General features: G+C 35.8%; 1 protein-coding gene across 1 annotated transcript in view; it reads right to left on the reverse strand.

Moving 5' to 3' along the window:
- The window catches only part of LOC150110408 (presequence protease, mitochondrial), a 320,487-nt gene extending 313,609 nt beyond the window's left edge, over positions 1 to 6,878 (reverse strand). Inside the window, exon 1 of the mRNA XM_090393554.1 lies at positions 6,694 to 6,878. Within this exon, the coding sequence (XP_090249680.1) occupies positions 6,694 to 6,737 (44 nt within the window). The 5' untranslated portion in view covers positions 6,738 to 6,878. The remainder of the gene's footprint in view (positions 1 to 6,693) is intronic.
- Positions 6,879 to 17,227: the final 10,349 nt, after the last annotated feature.

The following is a 17,227-nucleotide window of genomic DNA, read 5'->3' on the forward strand; positions in this document are numbered from 1 at the left end:
AAATACAAAGCACACATGCCCTTTCAGGTGTGTATAATGCTATGCATTATGGGGAAAAGCAACTACCCAGGCCAGTTTTGACCTTTAAAAACAAATTGTTTAATATAAATGTTCTCGCACATATCAGTGTATAGCTTGGAGGTCATGAGTAGCTGTGCATGCATATATTACGAGTGATATTCCACACTGTTTATGAAGTCAGTTTTGGTTTGACACATGTTATGTAAAGTGTGCGATATTTCATAGTAAATTGTATCTGAGAGATACTGCAACCTCTGATGTCAGTATAGTATTGGTTTATTTTTATTTTTATTTTTTTTTTTTACCATTGAAAATGGCTGGAAAAATATATTGATTGGATAATCCATCAGATGTTGAAGAGATTCAGCAATTTTGTTACTCGAGGCCGATGATGAGAATGATAGAGTTCGCATGCGAAAGTGAAAGTAATATTTGATAGTAAATTGTATCTGAGAGATACCACAAACTCTGATGTCAGTATAGTATTGGTTTAGTTGTTGTTTTTTCTGTTTCTTTGTTCAATAATTTCTAGATTGTAACTGAAAATAAATAAACCATCATGCATTATTATTTGCAGTGTTTTTTTTTTCAAGTTTTATCGCATTTTAGCACATACTAGTAATGAATGCATCTCTCAAATACACGACCTACGCTGCAATTTTTTTGACTGTGACCTTCGCAGGGTTAATGAGGTACATTAAAGTGTTGGGATACCTCTCCAAAAACTGAGTGATCTACAAGGAGTGATAAAAATTTCCATTTCACCAAATTTAGTTAAAATTCTGAAGAAATTTAAAATCCACACTTCTTTTGCTCCTCTATTCAAACTCCGTTCCTTATTTGGTACATCTAAACTGAAACATGGCATCCTAAAGTATTCAGGAGTTTATTGTCTTTGGTGTGAAATAGTACAATGTGCCCCATTTTGGTAAGATGGAGAAATCCACTGAGCTGCGTACATAAGAACACGTAAAAGACATCCCGTGTTAGAGCCAGCACACAATCCAATCAAGTTTTTAATTCTGTTCACTGTAATGATGAAGATTCCATCTAACAATCAGGAACAAATCAGAAAACATTTTTAGATGCTATTATGATGAGCTGGAAAGAAGAAATGTAGAATCAACAACAATTGTTCTTGATCTAGTCCATCTTAATACTAGATTCTTACTAGATATCTTAAAAAAAATAAGTTATAGCTAAGGTTAGTACCTCAGCTATAACTTATCTGATTGTCACTTTTCAGCTATGCAGCTTTGGCATATACAATATCATGTCCACAATACATTTGCAAGTTAATTTATAGTTGTTGTTCTCTTGTAATATATATTTTTGTATTTCTCTTTATGCACCTAATGAAGTCTTCTAAGAAGATGAAACTAGTTGTGTGTTCAAATAATAAAGTTTTTTCTATTTTTATATCTCTCGGCCTCTAGACATTTAAGTTTCTTTATTGTGTCATACAGCCAAGTAAATCCATTGCATCATATATACAACAGGGGTCTGGAAAGTTCTGATAAACACCTAGAACAAAAATGAATTAATTTTATCTTCTTGCATTATGTCTTTTATTTATGGCTTCTTGCATATGTCTTCTTTTCTTCTAAAGGAAAAGATATTTTAAAAATTTAAAAAAAAAAAAAAACATTTTTATATGAAAACAAAAAAAAAATTATGAAAAATATTTTATATGAAAAAATAATTTTTTCTAGGTGTTTATCAGAACTTCCCTCTCCCCTTGTACGTATGTGTATGTGTGTGTGTGTGTGTGTGTATATATATATATATATATATATATATATATACTTAACATACAAATTTTTTCATTTTATGACCTACAGAAGGCCTCTGATTCTATTTGCCTTTGGAAAATTCTACAACATTATGGAATAGGTAGCAAAATAATACAATTGATTGAATCTCTATACTCATCTTCTAAAATAACAGTTGAAATAAAGGGTAATTATAGTACTCCCTTTCCAATGGGTGCAAATTTTCAATGTTATTTAACTGCTTCCTTAAATTTGTTGCAAATGAAAACCTGGAGAAGTGTGAGATTGGAGTGACAGTAGGAGGAAGAAGAATAGATCAGAATAGAAAAGTTTGCTGATGATATTGATCTTCTAACAGAAAACAAATCAAATCTTCAGTGAATCATCAAAAAATTTGTTTACATTCTTAAAAAATATGTAATCATAAGTACCCCAAATCAAAAACAATGACAAATATCTGCTTCTAACCAAGAAGGAAGTGCTGTAGCAGAAACTGAAAAAATTCTACTTAAAGATACATCTATAAAAGTAGATCAATTTAAATACCTAGGCAATATCTTTAATAAAGATGGCAGATCAAGACAGGATATCAGAACAAAAATTGCCAGCCTGGTTGGTTGGTCAAGTATAGTGCATATCTGTTTTCCAACCAACAGGTTGTGGGTTCAAGTCCCTGCATAGGAATGGGTGTTTGTAAAAGCCTGCTTTGCATGAGCTTGTATAGTTCCTTAAGTTTATAAGGCTTGTCTTAATAATAATAATAAAATAACTACTTAAGTTTATAAGGCTTATCTTAAGAAAAATAAATAAACAAGAAACAAAACTGCAAAGGCAACAACAGCACTCCAAAAACTAAAACCGCTATGGACAGATAACAAGCTAACAATTATAAACAGATTACATCTCACTGACCCACTAGTTAATTCAGTGCTTCCATATGGAAGTGAAACTTGGATCCTCCTAAAAGGAGATGAAAAGAGGTTGCTGGCATTTGAAATGAGGTGCTATAAATGACTCCTAAAGATACCATACACTGATGACATCACAAAGTTTGAATTAAGATAAAGAATCAGTTCTTTCACCGGTCGAATAGATAATATCATAAGATTTGAAGAAAACAGCTTATATGACTTGTTTATATAAGCAGATCCAATATTCTATGAATGCAAGTTCTTGAAGGACTTATTCCAGGAACTTGAAAAAGAGGCAGACCTAGAATAAGCTGGATAGATAATATAAAATTGGACAGGTGCTTCACTTACAGTGCTAAAAACAAAGTATCAATCAAGGACTGAGTGGAAAATTTCTGAGAAGAATATTTCCTAATATCTACCCTATGGTCCTTTGTGGACTATGAGATGAAGAGAATAATATACTTCCTCCTATTAAAAGTTAAAATAACTTGTTTTTTGGGCAAGGAGAGGAAAATGATCTTAAGACCTGATTCATAACCAGTGGCAGCTCGTGGCTTGAAATTGTGGGAGTGCTGCAACTTTTCAATTACATATACACACACACTGTAAGTACAGTGTACATTTTTGGATAAAATATCAAAATAATGGTAAAAATTTAAAAAAAAATTAAACATGAAAAAATATTGTTTATTATCGCAAATTATTTTTAAGCAAATTTTACAAATTGCTTAAAAATAAAATCCATTATTATAACTCCAATAATGTTCTCAAATAAAAACTATAACAAATGTTATGTCTTTAATTGTAATGTCCAAATATTTAAAGAGATGGAATATACACGATAAGCACTACGAACACTCTACTACTGGAGCAAATGCATATAAACAACAGTGGAACCGTGCAATGGACACTGCCACATTACAGTAAACCTCGCATCTCACTATGATGTGCACATGCACAAGCATGCACACATCATAGAGCAATATGTAGTAGCAATATGACACTGTGGTAAACACAGTGCTACTGACTTCCTTTCCTCTGAAGTGCTACAAGATGGATTTTTATTTTTTTTATACAAAATAAGAGAATTGTATAGGATTGTTGATGATAAAATTAAATATTACAAGCAAATATAAATATATTTATATATCGAAAAAATTGGGGGCGCGCTGCAGTGTTTATGCATGAGCTGCCCATGTTCGTAGCCCATCTACACAACCATCTGTATAGTATTGTGTACACATTTACATAGGTAACACCAACTCTTATAAATGGCTCAATCTCACCCTTCACATTATTTAGATTTGTGCCAAATTTATTATTTATTTAGCGTATGGCTTACACATGAAAAGTTACATATATTAAGGATTAATATATATGAACATAGTAATAGACATATGTACAATAATAAGACATAATACAGTCATAAAAGAGACACTCAAGAATCAAGAATAGGCTACAACTGAATGTCTAGGTTGATTATCCAGTCGACTGCACTTGGTGTAGCACGGATGAAGTCTGACAGGTTTCCACTGTATGCACGTTGGATACATTCTGCTGTAATATGATTAATTGTCTGTCAGGGTGATCCGCAGTCGCACCTGGGTGAGGCAATCATGTCCCATTTGTAAAGGTGGTCTGCAGATCTGCTATGGTTTGTGCGGATTCAGTTAAGAGCAGAAAGTTTTCCGAGGTAGTTCAAAACCCGACGGTATCTGTGTTGGGTCCACTAATTCATGGAAGGTCCCTGTTGAAGTGTTACACCAGGACTCTTTCCACTTCTCCTTCATGTTGAAACTTGTCTCTGCAAGATTTTTTGCTGTTAAGATTGGAGGGTGCCTTGACTGTAGCCTATTTTCTAGGGGTGGGATGTCTTCATGGATTGGAAGATTTTGGATTTCCATGATTTTGGTGTATTCACGTAGAAGAAAGTTGGATCTGTGGTGTTTATTAGCATTGGGAGCCAGTAGGCTGGGGTTGATTTTACAGTTCCAGAAATAAGGTGCATAGTGGTGTTAAGCTGGGCATCAAGCAAATACACATGTGCGTTGTTCAGCCATACGGGTAAGCGGTATTTAGCTGTAGAGTAAACGAGGCCAAGAGCAGTGCAGCGAAGCGTTGTTGCTGAGGCACCCCAAGTTGTTCCACATAGTTTTTGCAGTATACTGTTTCTTGTTTTTAACTTGGATGCTGTGTTAATGAGATGTGGTTTAAAAGATAGTGTTCTATCCAGAGCGATGCCCAGATATTTTGGAATCTGTTGTAGCATAGCAGTTTGTGGTTGAAGAAGACCATGAGTTCTTTGTTAGCCTGGTTATATTGTTCAGGTGGAAGCATGAAACTTCTGTGCCAAAATTTATATGGGTTAGGGCCAAATTTTAGAGAATTTATGATTTCCATTTGCATTACAAATTTTTTTAAAGTGAAAAAAAAAAAATTTTTTTAAATGTAAATAACTTCCCCATATCTATTGATTCATGGAATATATTTCTTTGTTAGCTTCTCTCCAGCCTTAGTTAATGCTAAGTTTAGAATGGCTGAGTTTGCTTCATTTTTCAGAATAAAGGTCCAGTGATTATTGCAAATTACAGGATTTTTCTAATAATATTTCCAGGTTGATTTGGCAAATCAAAAAACCAGACAAGTGATGGCCAACAACAAAAAATATGGCTTGAAAGCAATGCACAACATTCAATAATTACTTCTTAATCCTCTTCTTTCTTTCCTTCATCTAAGTCTGAAGACATGAAATCGTGCCAAATTGTATTCATCTGATAGCGTCAACATTAACGGCAATGCTGAAACTTGAGATAAAAAATTTTTCCTCACTTCCTTGAAACTTGAGGAATTCTGAGATTTCTAATTGTCTACATTTTTCTCCCAATTTCCTAATTCTTCCTCTTTCCTTCAAAATATTTAACATTACCATTTGATATAACATACCTTAATATTTTCCTAAACAGCTCATCTGATGACAGCAAAACTTTAAGATAAAAGTTGGGGGGGGGGAGTCAAGTAGAAAGTCACAGTTCCTACATAGACAGATAACAAACTTACACCTTATTGTCCCCTAGTTAATGCAGTACTTCTATGTGGAAGTTGAAATTATAACTGAAACAGCCTTAGCTGTTTTAGTTATAATTTCAACCAAACAAAGCCATCAAGTGTATTTTCCAAAACTATTACTGCTTTTATAATTACACATGTGTGCAAGCTGCTGTCACTTCTGTTCCCCTTATTGTTTGGTGGTGACTACTCATTTTCAAAAATTAAATTTAAAAAAAATTAATAAGCTGTGAGCCAACACAAGATTGAATAAATGATTTGGCCACTGTTTCAACTGAAAACCATTTTACAGAAAATATTGCAGTTAAATTAAAAAATGCAATTTTAATTAAACTTGTAAATAATTGACTTGTAACATATACTTATTAATAAATGTATGTGAGTGTGTGTGTGTGTGTATATATGTTTCCTGATGACTTGTGTGTGTGTATTTATGTGAGCACACTGTTTTATTACAGAAAATAATACATTTTGTTTCTGGAAATCGTTTATTATGAGTACTAGGTATCAAAGGTAAATGTGCAATGTTATTTATGAATATTTCATATCTGTAATAAATATAAAAATATATATCTATTGGCATTTTTTCAAAAGTTCTAATTCTGTTAAGATATTGTTTCTATAGATAATGGGATTAACATCTATCACTGAACATTTTATTAGAGGGCATGCTCCTATGTCGAAGTTGACGTGCGTACTGGATGAAAAACATTTCCAAACGATAGGCTGGCTGGCTAACCTCCAGTTTGACGGCCTTGTAAATGTTCGTTGAATTTTAGTCTAACTCAGATCTTACAAACTGCAGTGATTATATGCAGTGATTATATGCCGTCATTCACGTCACTTGGAAAACAGCGGATAAGAAATAAATATAACGCTATCAAAAATAAAGTAATCAAAAAGGAAGCTTTACACCTCACCTCATTTTATAAGAATGGATAACGTTGTATAACAGTGCGGTCATCGCAGAGAAATTTATTACATAGAGAATTAAACAAACAACATAAAAAAGAAAAGAGATTATTTATAAATAAAGCAGTAGTGATTAATTTCAATTTATAACAGCAATCAATCTTGATCGGCAAAATCTAGATCAGAAAACCAAAGTTACATCATTTGATATAAATTCAAACCATGCGGACAACACAAGCACCACCATACAACCAAAAATATTTGTTGGTTTAATTAGCGACAATAAAATAATAGTTTAGTGATTTCTCTTTATTTCCATGTAACTCCAAGATTAACAGTAAAAGAAAATGTTTAAACTTTTGACACAAAGGGCTAATATAACGCTATCAAAAATAAAGTAATCAAAATGGAAGCTTTACACCTCACCTTATTTTATAAGAATGGATAACCTTCGTATCCTTGACCTACGTATGATTACCAATTCATAGATTAATATTTCGTGATTAAATTTTGTTATTAAAAAGACTCTTGACCTGATAAAAGCGTATGAAGACTCTTGAAGCGCCTCCAAAGAGTAATTGTAAGATCAACAGGACTTGAGTGATTCTCATAGTGACAAGAGGAATCTTTATGTGGACATTTTCAATTGAAGGTGAATTATTATTATTATTATTATTATTATTATTATTATTATTATTATTATTATTATTATTATTATGAGAGATGTCCAGGGAGCAGGGAGTCAGGAACTCATCAAGGAACCATACTGTTCGCATCAGCTGTCATAACTGTTCTTGAATTCATTCACGCTACTTTCACACACAACGTCGTACTGTAATCGATTCCAATCACGCATTACTCTATGAGAGAAAAATCTAACCCTAATCCTCCTTCTTGACAGCATTCATTCATTCTCACCTTCCATGGATACCCTCGGGTCCTTTCCTCACTCTCCATAAAATGAAAAATTCCATTTATTGAACTTCTGTATAACCCTTTCAGAAGTTTGTAAATCTCAATCATATTACTCCTCTTTCTCCGGTTTGCTAGTGGTTTCAATTAGCCTATCTCATACGGACGTAGCAGCGTTTCTTCTCCCCAAAACTCGGTCGTTTCATTCCTCAAATCAGCCAAGAGAACACACGCAATTTACAGACAGAAAAATTACTATTGATGGTTGCGGTAGATGACGTTGTGTGTGTGTGTGTGTGTGTGTGTGTGTGTGTGTGTGTGTGTGTGCATGCGTGCGTGCGCGCGCGCGCGCGTGTGTGTGTGAAGTTAGTGAATTGTGTATAGTGGAGCGGAATACCTTCACAAGAAGTCCTTGGAGGTGTCACGTAAAGAACTGTAGTAATCGAATCGAAAGGTGATCGTACATTGTTCGATACATTGTTGCACTGTTCCTTGAGTTGCTGAGTGTTTAGTATATTCGCTCTACAACCAACAGGATGCGGGTTTGAATCTCACATTAAGCATAGATTTTTGTGATTCTTTTTAGGTTGAATTTTTAAAAGAATCAGAAAAAAAATCAGATAAAGCCTTTTATTCCCTTACAAGGAGTAGGCGAGGTCGTTTAGGCCTATATAACTTTTGTCGACTGAGTGAGAGAACAATTCATTCTCCACTGGTAGCCAATGGGAGATAGCTGGTTCAAGGCTATCAGTAATTTAAGCAGCCCGCAATGAAGAGACGGCTCAACAAGTACCGCCATTTCGTGGTTCTTAACCATAACACAATATTTTTAATATATGAAATAGTGTAGGTTCTGCGGTGGATTTTCTTGAGTTTATGACATGGCCAATTTGGGTTTCGGGGAGAAAATCACACTTGCCCGTAACAGAAGTCGACTAACTGGGAACCGGTCGAAAAGAGACTCAGAAAAAATTCCTCTATTCAGAGACTAGAATCAAACTAGGTATTCTAGTTCTCTCTTCAGGTGATTTAGTGCTGAGGAGTGCAGACACCACTTCCACTGAACTAATTTTTTTATTAGAAAAATATTGTTAGATGTTCGACCACACCCCACTTATTGGAGACTTGAAGTGACTTGAAAAATATTCCATATTTAGTCTCTAGAGCATTGTTCCTGGACGAGTTTAAAAATATATAAAATTAATACAAATAGAAAAAATTTCGTCGCCCACTCACTAAACGAATATCCTATCCGTTTACAACCACACCAAAAAAAACAAAAAAAACAAATACAAATATATATAGGGTGGGAACAACACACACATCGGATGTTTCAAATTAAAGTATCCCTATTTAAAGCAATCAGAAGAAAGACTCAAAGAATGAAATGCCTTCGAATTTTTTCATGGGTGCCGTAACCAGATCGTAGAGAAAATTACAATAGAAGAAAAATAGTTAAAAGTGACCAATAGGGTAAATATAATGCTAATAACAAAAAAATGGGGAATTTTGCATACCAGGTGAGTAGTAAGGCAGTATAAACGAAGGAGCGAGACTGATTCTGGAGTATTCAGAGTTGATCGATCGGTTTCACTTTGTCTGAAGTGCCTTGCTTGTGAAGAGTTCCCATAGGAATGGGGAAAATGCAGCAGCAGCACAATGCGAGTGCAGATGCCTAAAGACTTTGTGAAAAGGTCCAATGCGACGGAATGCAGCGCGATGCATAGTTCGTAGATTTGAAGAGACAGGGAGTTTGACAGTTCAACCAGAAATATCGCATAAATCTGAAATTCTGCAAACAAATAACTGAAGAAGTTACAACTGCTGTTGTTAAGCAGTATAAATGCCAATGCTGTATGTTCATGAGTGCACGTACCCGAACAAGACAATTAGTTTTTGCCATAAACAACGGTATGCAGAACTTTTCGTAAACGTTAGAGTGCCACCCATATAAACTCAACAATAGTAAAAATTTGCAAACGAGAGCTGTCTGCATCCGAGAAACTTTCGAGTGGAACTTTCTTGCACGCATGAAGATAAAAGAAGCTTGACCTTGGAACATCCCAAGGAGTGATTAAGAAAAATTTCATTTCTGTGTTTCGTTTTGATTTTTCGAGTAAACATCCGAAATTGTCGCATCTTGGCTACAGAATATTCCCGTGCATTTCAGCAAGTTCCTTTACATTCGCTAAAAGTTTGTTATTGTGTAGTTATAATTGAATAACTTGGTTTATCATTCACTCGGATTTATTTTGCAGTAACATACCACCTGGTTTGCATTAAGATAATTTTTCCGGCTCACAGCGCCATATTTTCTCTTGTGATTATTTTTAAACAAAACAAAAAAATGGTAACACCTTTGTTTCCTTACAGGGAAGGAGAGGCCGGTTTAGCCATATCTGAGATTTTGGAGATTGAGGGGGGGCAGTTCAGTCTCCACTGCAGGCCAATTAGAGACAGCTGGCCCCTAGAATATCACTGATAATATCCGGCACCTGGTGAAGAGAGAAGGCAGACAAGTGCCACCATTTTGTGGCCCCTAATCCTAACACTATATATTTATTGTGTGAGATTTTGTAGGTATGTGTGTAGGTTTTCTGTACATCGAAATTTTAAGTTTTTCAGAAGAACCAATCAGTTTTACGTCCAGGAAAGGCAGAGAACCATTAGTTTCAAACTCAGTCATGAATTGGATAAACGGGTGAGCTTTAAAATGTTAGCCTTACTTACTCATTGCATCAAGTCTGGATACTTTAGATTTCAGGACACCATCTACAAGCAAAATCTGGTCTAGCAACGAGTAATCCTTTATCTCCTGTACTTGCCAACATTTATCGAAGATTTTGAAGTTAAAGCTATCTCTTCCTATTCCTTAGCACCTAGAATTTGGAAACGATATGTGGACCATGGACGTGATTCTCTTCTGGATTTCCTTGAACATCTCAATAGTCAATACCCGAATATCCAATTCACGGCTGAGTTTGAAACTAATGGTTCCTTGCCTTTCCTGGACGTAAAACTGACGTTCTTCTGAAAAACTTGAAATTTCGATGTACAGAAAGCCTACACACGCACACACACCAATAGATATCTCATAGTCAGTCCCATCATTTCCCTCCTCCTAAACTTGGAATTATTTCTACTCTGCGACATAGAGCCCGCTCTTTTCTTGATGACCCAGATGAACTTCCTAAAGAAATCAATTTTCTTAGATCAACTTTCAGACTGAATGGTTATTCTCAAAATATCTACTACATCAAAACATTACTAAAAAAACCTTTTTAACCCTCTTAGTCGCCATACTGAACAAATGAATAATGTTAAAGGCAATATATCTATTCCCTACATAAGCTCAGTCTCTCAAAAATTAGCCAAGGTTGTCAAAAAATATAACATTAGAACTTTATTTACTCTGCTTCCCAAGATACGCTCTCTAGTGAGCCGCCCAAAGCCTAGCCATTACAATCTAAAATATCCCGGTGTGTACAAGATATGGTGCAACTGATATTCCTTACTTTTGCCAGACGGACAAGTCTATTGAATTGCGTATGGAGGAACACAGGAAGGACATCGCTTTCAAGAGAACACGTGTCAGTGATTTATCCAGCCATATTCTTTTTTCGGCCGATAGTCATACAATCCTTTGGGATAGATCTAACAACATTTTTCGTTGGCACGACGAATTGGAGAGAAAAATTGTAGAATCTAGAGAAATCATCCTCAACCCTGTACATTTAAATAATAATTTAAGATACAACCTCCCAGATTGTCATTCTGCTGTGATCAAATACTGGCAATCGCGAGATGCTATATGCACGCACTCACTCAACAATGTGGCCAACGAAGGAACAGCTTTGAATACGTTAACTACAACATTTTCACGTTAAATATATGTAGTGACTTTCCTGTGCTGTTCACAGTTTTTATCTTGAATTTAATGTTTCTTTTTTTGTGTAAAAACACCTGAAGAAGGCTGTAAAAAGCAAAAATTAGTCGTGTGATACTATTAAACCTTTTTCCTTTTCTCTCAGTTTATGTCATTCAATTCTTTTAAAACACACATACACACACACACACACACACACACACACACACATATATGTTCATATTTATATATACTGACTATAACCGAGACTAGAATAACAATTAAATTTATTCAAAACGCAACATGTTTCATCGGATTGTTTGACTTCTTCAAGCATAGGAACATAGAAAGCAAGTAAACTCGTATCACTATAAAACGACTATTATAAAATCAGTTAGCTTTGAACTGTAGCTACAGTCCGTGTTGAAGTTCTATTGTTAAGTGGCTGCGTGCGTCTGATTTCACACGTGTGCCAATATCGGATAGCAGAGCTGAAAGAGTTCAGTAGATTATAGCTGAGGTTATTATTTATGTGATGAGGGTCCATAACAATTTCCTTAGACTCGACTATGCGTCGCTCCACCCCGTCACGGCATATATGAAGGTTTGAGGTTGTTGTCCAGTTTATCTCATGTTGACGGCCTTTATCATTTGTGTTTACTGAAAACAGTACATGGCTTGACAGGGAACTTGCTCTAGTTCTTTTGTAGGCAATGCCTCTCTGGTGTTATTCTAGACGTAGGAGGATGTATTTTTCAGTTTGATCATAGTATTGCTTCCCGCAGTCGTGTGATACTATTAAACCCAGGAGTGTACAAAATCACACGTGATTTTGTACACTCCTGGGAATTGTAGATGGTTGTGAGCTTGTTTGTATTTGCTTAAAATCGATCTTAGTTTAGGAAGAGTAGAGAAACAGGTTTTTATGTTGAACTTTCTTAAAATTCTTCTTAGTTTCGTAGAGAGCGAGCTGATATACGGTAAGGAGACATAACCTTTTGGATTGTCTTGTGTTTCTGAGTTGTTTTGATGGCTGTGGTATACATGCTTATTAATAGTTTGCGACGAGTAGCCATTATTTGTGAAGGTTCTTTGAAGATGTTGTAGTTCATTTTTTAGATCTTCATCATCTGTCAGTATAGATCTAGCATGATGTGCTAGGGTTGAGATGATACCCACTTTCTGTGCAGGATAGTGATATGAGGACGCATGCAGGTATCTATCTGTGTGTGAAGATTTTCTAAAGATTGATATTTTAATAGAATCAGATGACTTAGTAAGTCTTACGTACAGGAAGGGAAGAGATCGATTTTCTTCAACCTCCATTGTTAATTTGATATCTTGGTGGAAGTTGTTTAAATGATTTAAAAAAGACTGAAGGTTATCGGTGTCATGGTCCAGATAAGAAATATGTCATCTAAAATCTTAATCAAATTTTTGGTTTAAGAGTAGCTGAGGAGATTGCCTTTTGTTCGAAATCTTCAAAATAGATGTTAGCTAATATAGGAGACAGAGAGCGTCCCATTGCCAATCCGTTATTTTGTTTGTAGACTTTCTTCTCATATTGAAAGTAGCCGGAGTGAACGCAATATGATAGCATGGAAAACATCTTTTTTGAAATTTTGTTCTTTAAAATATCGAGAACCTCTTGAATTGGTACGTATGTAAAGTGAGCCACCACATCAAAGCTCACCATGATATATGAAGGCTGGAGTTTGAAATTTTTGATTTTCGAGACGAAATCTGTTGAGTTTTTTTATATATGAAGAAGAATTTCCTGTAAAACCTTTTAAAGTTCAGCCAGAAACTTAGATAAGCTGTAGGTAGGCGAGTCAATATAATCTACTATTGGTCTCAGTGAGTAGTGTTCCTTGTGTATCTTTGGGAGACCATGTAACCTTGGGATGAGTGGATGTAAAGAGCGAGCGGCAAAGCGTATGTTCTGCGGCTTTTTGTAAGAGGTGCGTTTTGTATAATTTCCATCCTACGAAAGCTTATGAGAAGACACTTAAGAGTATTGGATTCGCTATCAACAGACTTATCTTCCTGAAACGATGTAAGTTCTCTTCTATTATTCCTAAATTCTTACAATTTAGAGAAGCCATTACCAGTGAAAAAGCACAGAGAATCTACCAAAACGCAAAACTAGAATAGAAATTTTAGGAGAGAGGATTAACGATACCAAACGTTATTTAGCTCTTCTCGTTTCTCAAAAATCATCCTTAGAAAACCATTTAGCGACTTCCCTAGACGTGTCATGGAATCAGGTTCAAGAAATAAGTACACGTCGGGAATTAACGTCTCAAAACTTAAACAAGCATAAGCTTATTAGAAAGTTTAATTCGCTGAAGAGAACACAAGAACAACCAAACCCTAATAATCTTCCTGGAAGAAATAAAAAAATAGTGATTTAAAACATAGGATGAATGGTTTATCAGTAATTTGCTTCTGATTCTGCTCAATCACATTGTGCTTCTGAACCACTTCCTCATCTGCAAGGACTCAAGTAGTAGTAGTAGTGTAGCCGCTAGTGACCAGATCAAGATCAAGATAACATAAGAAATCGTGACGTGATTGGTTGTTCGGATGATGACATCATTGTGTGTGTGACGTCATGAGTTAGGAATTTTTCTGGGGAAAACATATGTGTGAGTGACGTCACGTTGTTTTTTTTTTTTTGGTTTGCATATGGGATTGTGCGTGATAGTTGGAGATATGGACTCGTGTCCTGATTGGTGGACACTATGGACCAAATAGGGGTACAGTGAATGGGGGAAACGACGATAGTGTCGTGAATGTGTGTTGTTATCAGACGAAGATTTGTCAATACGTGACGTAATTTTTTAGTTGAAAATAAGTGATATTATTATTACACTTTTTTTATATAATCTTTGCCAAGTAGCTTTATTTTATCCTCCTACATGTTTCGACAATTTTTCTATTGGCATCCTCAGGGAATACAAACTAGTAAGCTAAAATGAAGGTTACAGACTAGGTTATAACTGATGGTTCTAATTCATACAAAAAATTGGTATTGTGCGTGACAATGTGCGTGTCTCGCTAATGTGATTTATTCGTTATGGCTTATGACATAATTGTTATGAAAGTTCATTTCTTTGATGTTTAATGATCTGATAAAAGTTTTTCAAATTTCCGGTAAAATTAGACCTTGATTCTTGTTTAGGTTTTCAGTTTTACAGGCGACTGTATTGCTTCTTTAAAGGTTCTTGAATGGTAGTTATCTTCTATGTATGGCATAAGGCTCTTATCCCACTCAATGTGATGGTTACTAGAGGCAAAGTGGCATGAAAGGCCGGAAATGTCTTGTCTGTTATTTCTGACATATCCTATGTGTTCTTTCTTTCTCGTTTCAAAGCTTCTAGAGGTCTGACCTACGTAAGTAATACCACATGAGCAACGAGATGAGATTACGGTTACCGAACAAACGGCAAGCAACTGCGCTTTCTTGCAACTGAACATAGCTACTACATATGCCAAGTAATCTAGTTAAGTGTTCTTTTCAGCATGAAGGATTATTGTCCCTTCTGATGGACATGACTGTCAAACTACACTTCTTATCCATGTTCTTTCAACAGGTGGACAGAATATCATCCAGGTTTGCTGTACGTATATATACGTCCATCAAAGAAATGGTATGCTTACATACATGAATTTTATGGAATACAGGAGTTCCTGTATTCCTTAAAATAGTTTTATATAGTTTTATATGTAGCAAAATCTGGTGCCCCAAAGTCTTGGCGCCCATAAGCAATTCCCTAGGTTCGCCTAATGATAAAATCGGTCCAGGGACATGGGCCAGCTATCTCTGATTGGCTACCGGTGGAGATTGAACTGCCCACTCAGTCTCCGAAAGCTAGATAGGGTATAAAGGCCTCACTTACTCCCTATAAGGGAATAAAAGGTGTTAGCTGATTTATTTATTTATTTTTATTCGATATTGTTGCCTGAGAGACCAGATTCTGAATTTTTTCCTCATTCACATACACATTAGCTTCATGGGGTGCCTTCACACATGCATCCACCATAATTGCGTTTGTTTTCCTGATTTTTCTGCTTCCACACTCTCAGTGAATAAGCTCTCCTCAGACACGTAACACCGAATCCATTGAAATGCAGTCTATCGGCATTGTACGAATCTTTCCTTTCATCAAATTCGGGCCATAGGTCCACAAATGCTACATCATTTTTTCTGCACAACCTGTCTTTTGATTCATTGTTTATCATCTCCCTCAGTTTGCCTGGCATGGCAGCAGACTCACAAACTTACCTTCTTGCTCTTCTTTTTTTGCTTCCTTCATCCAACAACTCTTTAACATAATCCTTCATACCAATGGTTAAATTCAGCTGGGGCTCTCCAAGGCCTTGTCCAGGAACTTTTTTATGCACCGGACCAGAACATTTTTCTGTTTTCTGACTTTTCTCCCTTTACGGCTATTAAGCCTAATGCGAAACAGACAGCAATGGCAGGCTATTAAGACATGCATATGATTTGTGTGGTATTAACAAAAGATCTCGCTACCGAAAAAAAAAAGCATAGCTGACAACTGAGTTGAAATGCTAACTCTCTTCAAACATATTCCATATGTCAAAGTGCCATAACGACATTCACTATATATGCAGAAAGTTTTTTACCTTGGGTACAATATATGTTAAAGATGCCAAGCTATTTTAATTATAAAATAGCTTGGTCTTAATCCTTTTCCCAAGTAAGCAAACAAACAAGAAAGTCAAGTTTGTGCCTGCACGTAGCGCAAGTCTGGGTAACCCGCACATAGTGCAAGTATTTGGTATCTTTAACGTATATTGTAACCAAGGTAAAAAACTTTCTACATCTATCTCTCATCCTGAGATTTTTATTTAATAAGGTCAAAGAACCTTATGGTAACTTGTTTTGGTAAAATATTTATAAGCACTGTATTACTTAAACCTTGGTATTTCTAAGCCTAGCTCCCACTGATGAGACTGGTCTGGGTAGTGGCCACCCTTGCCTTTAATGCATAGCATCGTACATTTCATCAGGGAGATGTGCTTTGCATTAAGGGTAAATACCAAGAATAGTGATCAGAGCTTATTCCACCTTTACTACGAGTTTCCTAAGACTTGCACCACTTGCGGGTCACCCAGACTTCCACTACTTGCAGGCGCAAACTTGACTTTCTTGTCTGTTTGCTTACTTGGGAAATGGATTAAAACCAGGTTTATAATTAAAATAGCTTCGTATCTTTAACATATATATATATATATATATATTATTCTCTCGGGGGGACCCTGTAACCCATAGAGAGCGCGTCCCCTGGGTGGCGGATAGGGGGGCGCACCATGTGTCTGTGTTTGTTTCTGTGTGTGTGTGTATGGTGGGGTGGTCCCAATACACTGAATAAGGACTCGTGGACCAACAGGGCCATAAGGGGCAATCATCTTGATTATAAGAGAAGTAGCACTTCCATGGATCCCTAACTGGATCTATCCTTTTCTTCTTATACATTTGAGGCAGATCCACTTACTTTAATCTTTCCTATAAGGCCTTATCAGCCAACTCTTCTTATTTTATGAACCTTATTATGCTATGAGAGTACTCGAGGGTCATAGGGTCTTTTCATTTCTGGCCTTACAACTATGCCCTCTCTATTAACCTTACTATAATTCTTCTATAATCTACTCTTTCCCCCTTCAATATACCCTATTCCTCCTATGGGCTTAAATTCGGAAGAAGGCTAGTTCAGAAGCCTTAAGGTAGTATCCCG

The sequence above is a fragment of the Typopeltis vanoorti genome, chromosome 1 (genome assembly GCF_054136105.1).
Source record: "Typopeltis vanoorti isolate ZY-2024b chromosome 1, IOZ_Tvanoo_1.0, whole genome shotgun sequence".
NCBI lineage: Eukaryota > Metazoa > Arthropoda > Arachnida > Uropygi > Thelyphonidae > Typopeltis > Typopeltis vanoorti.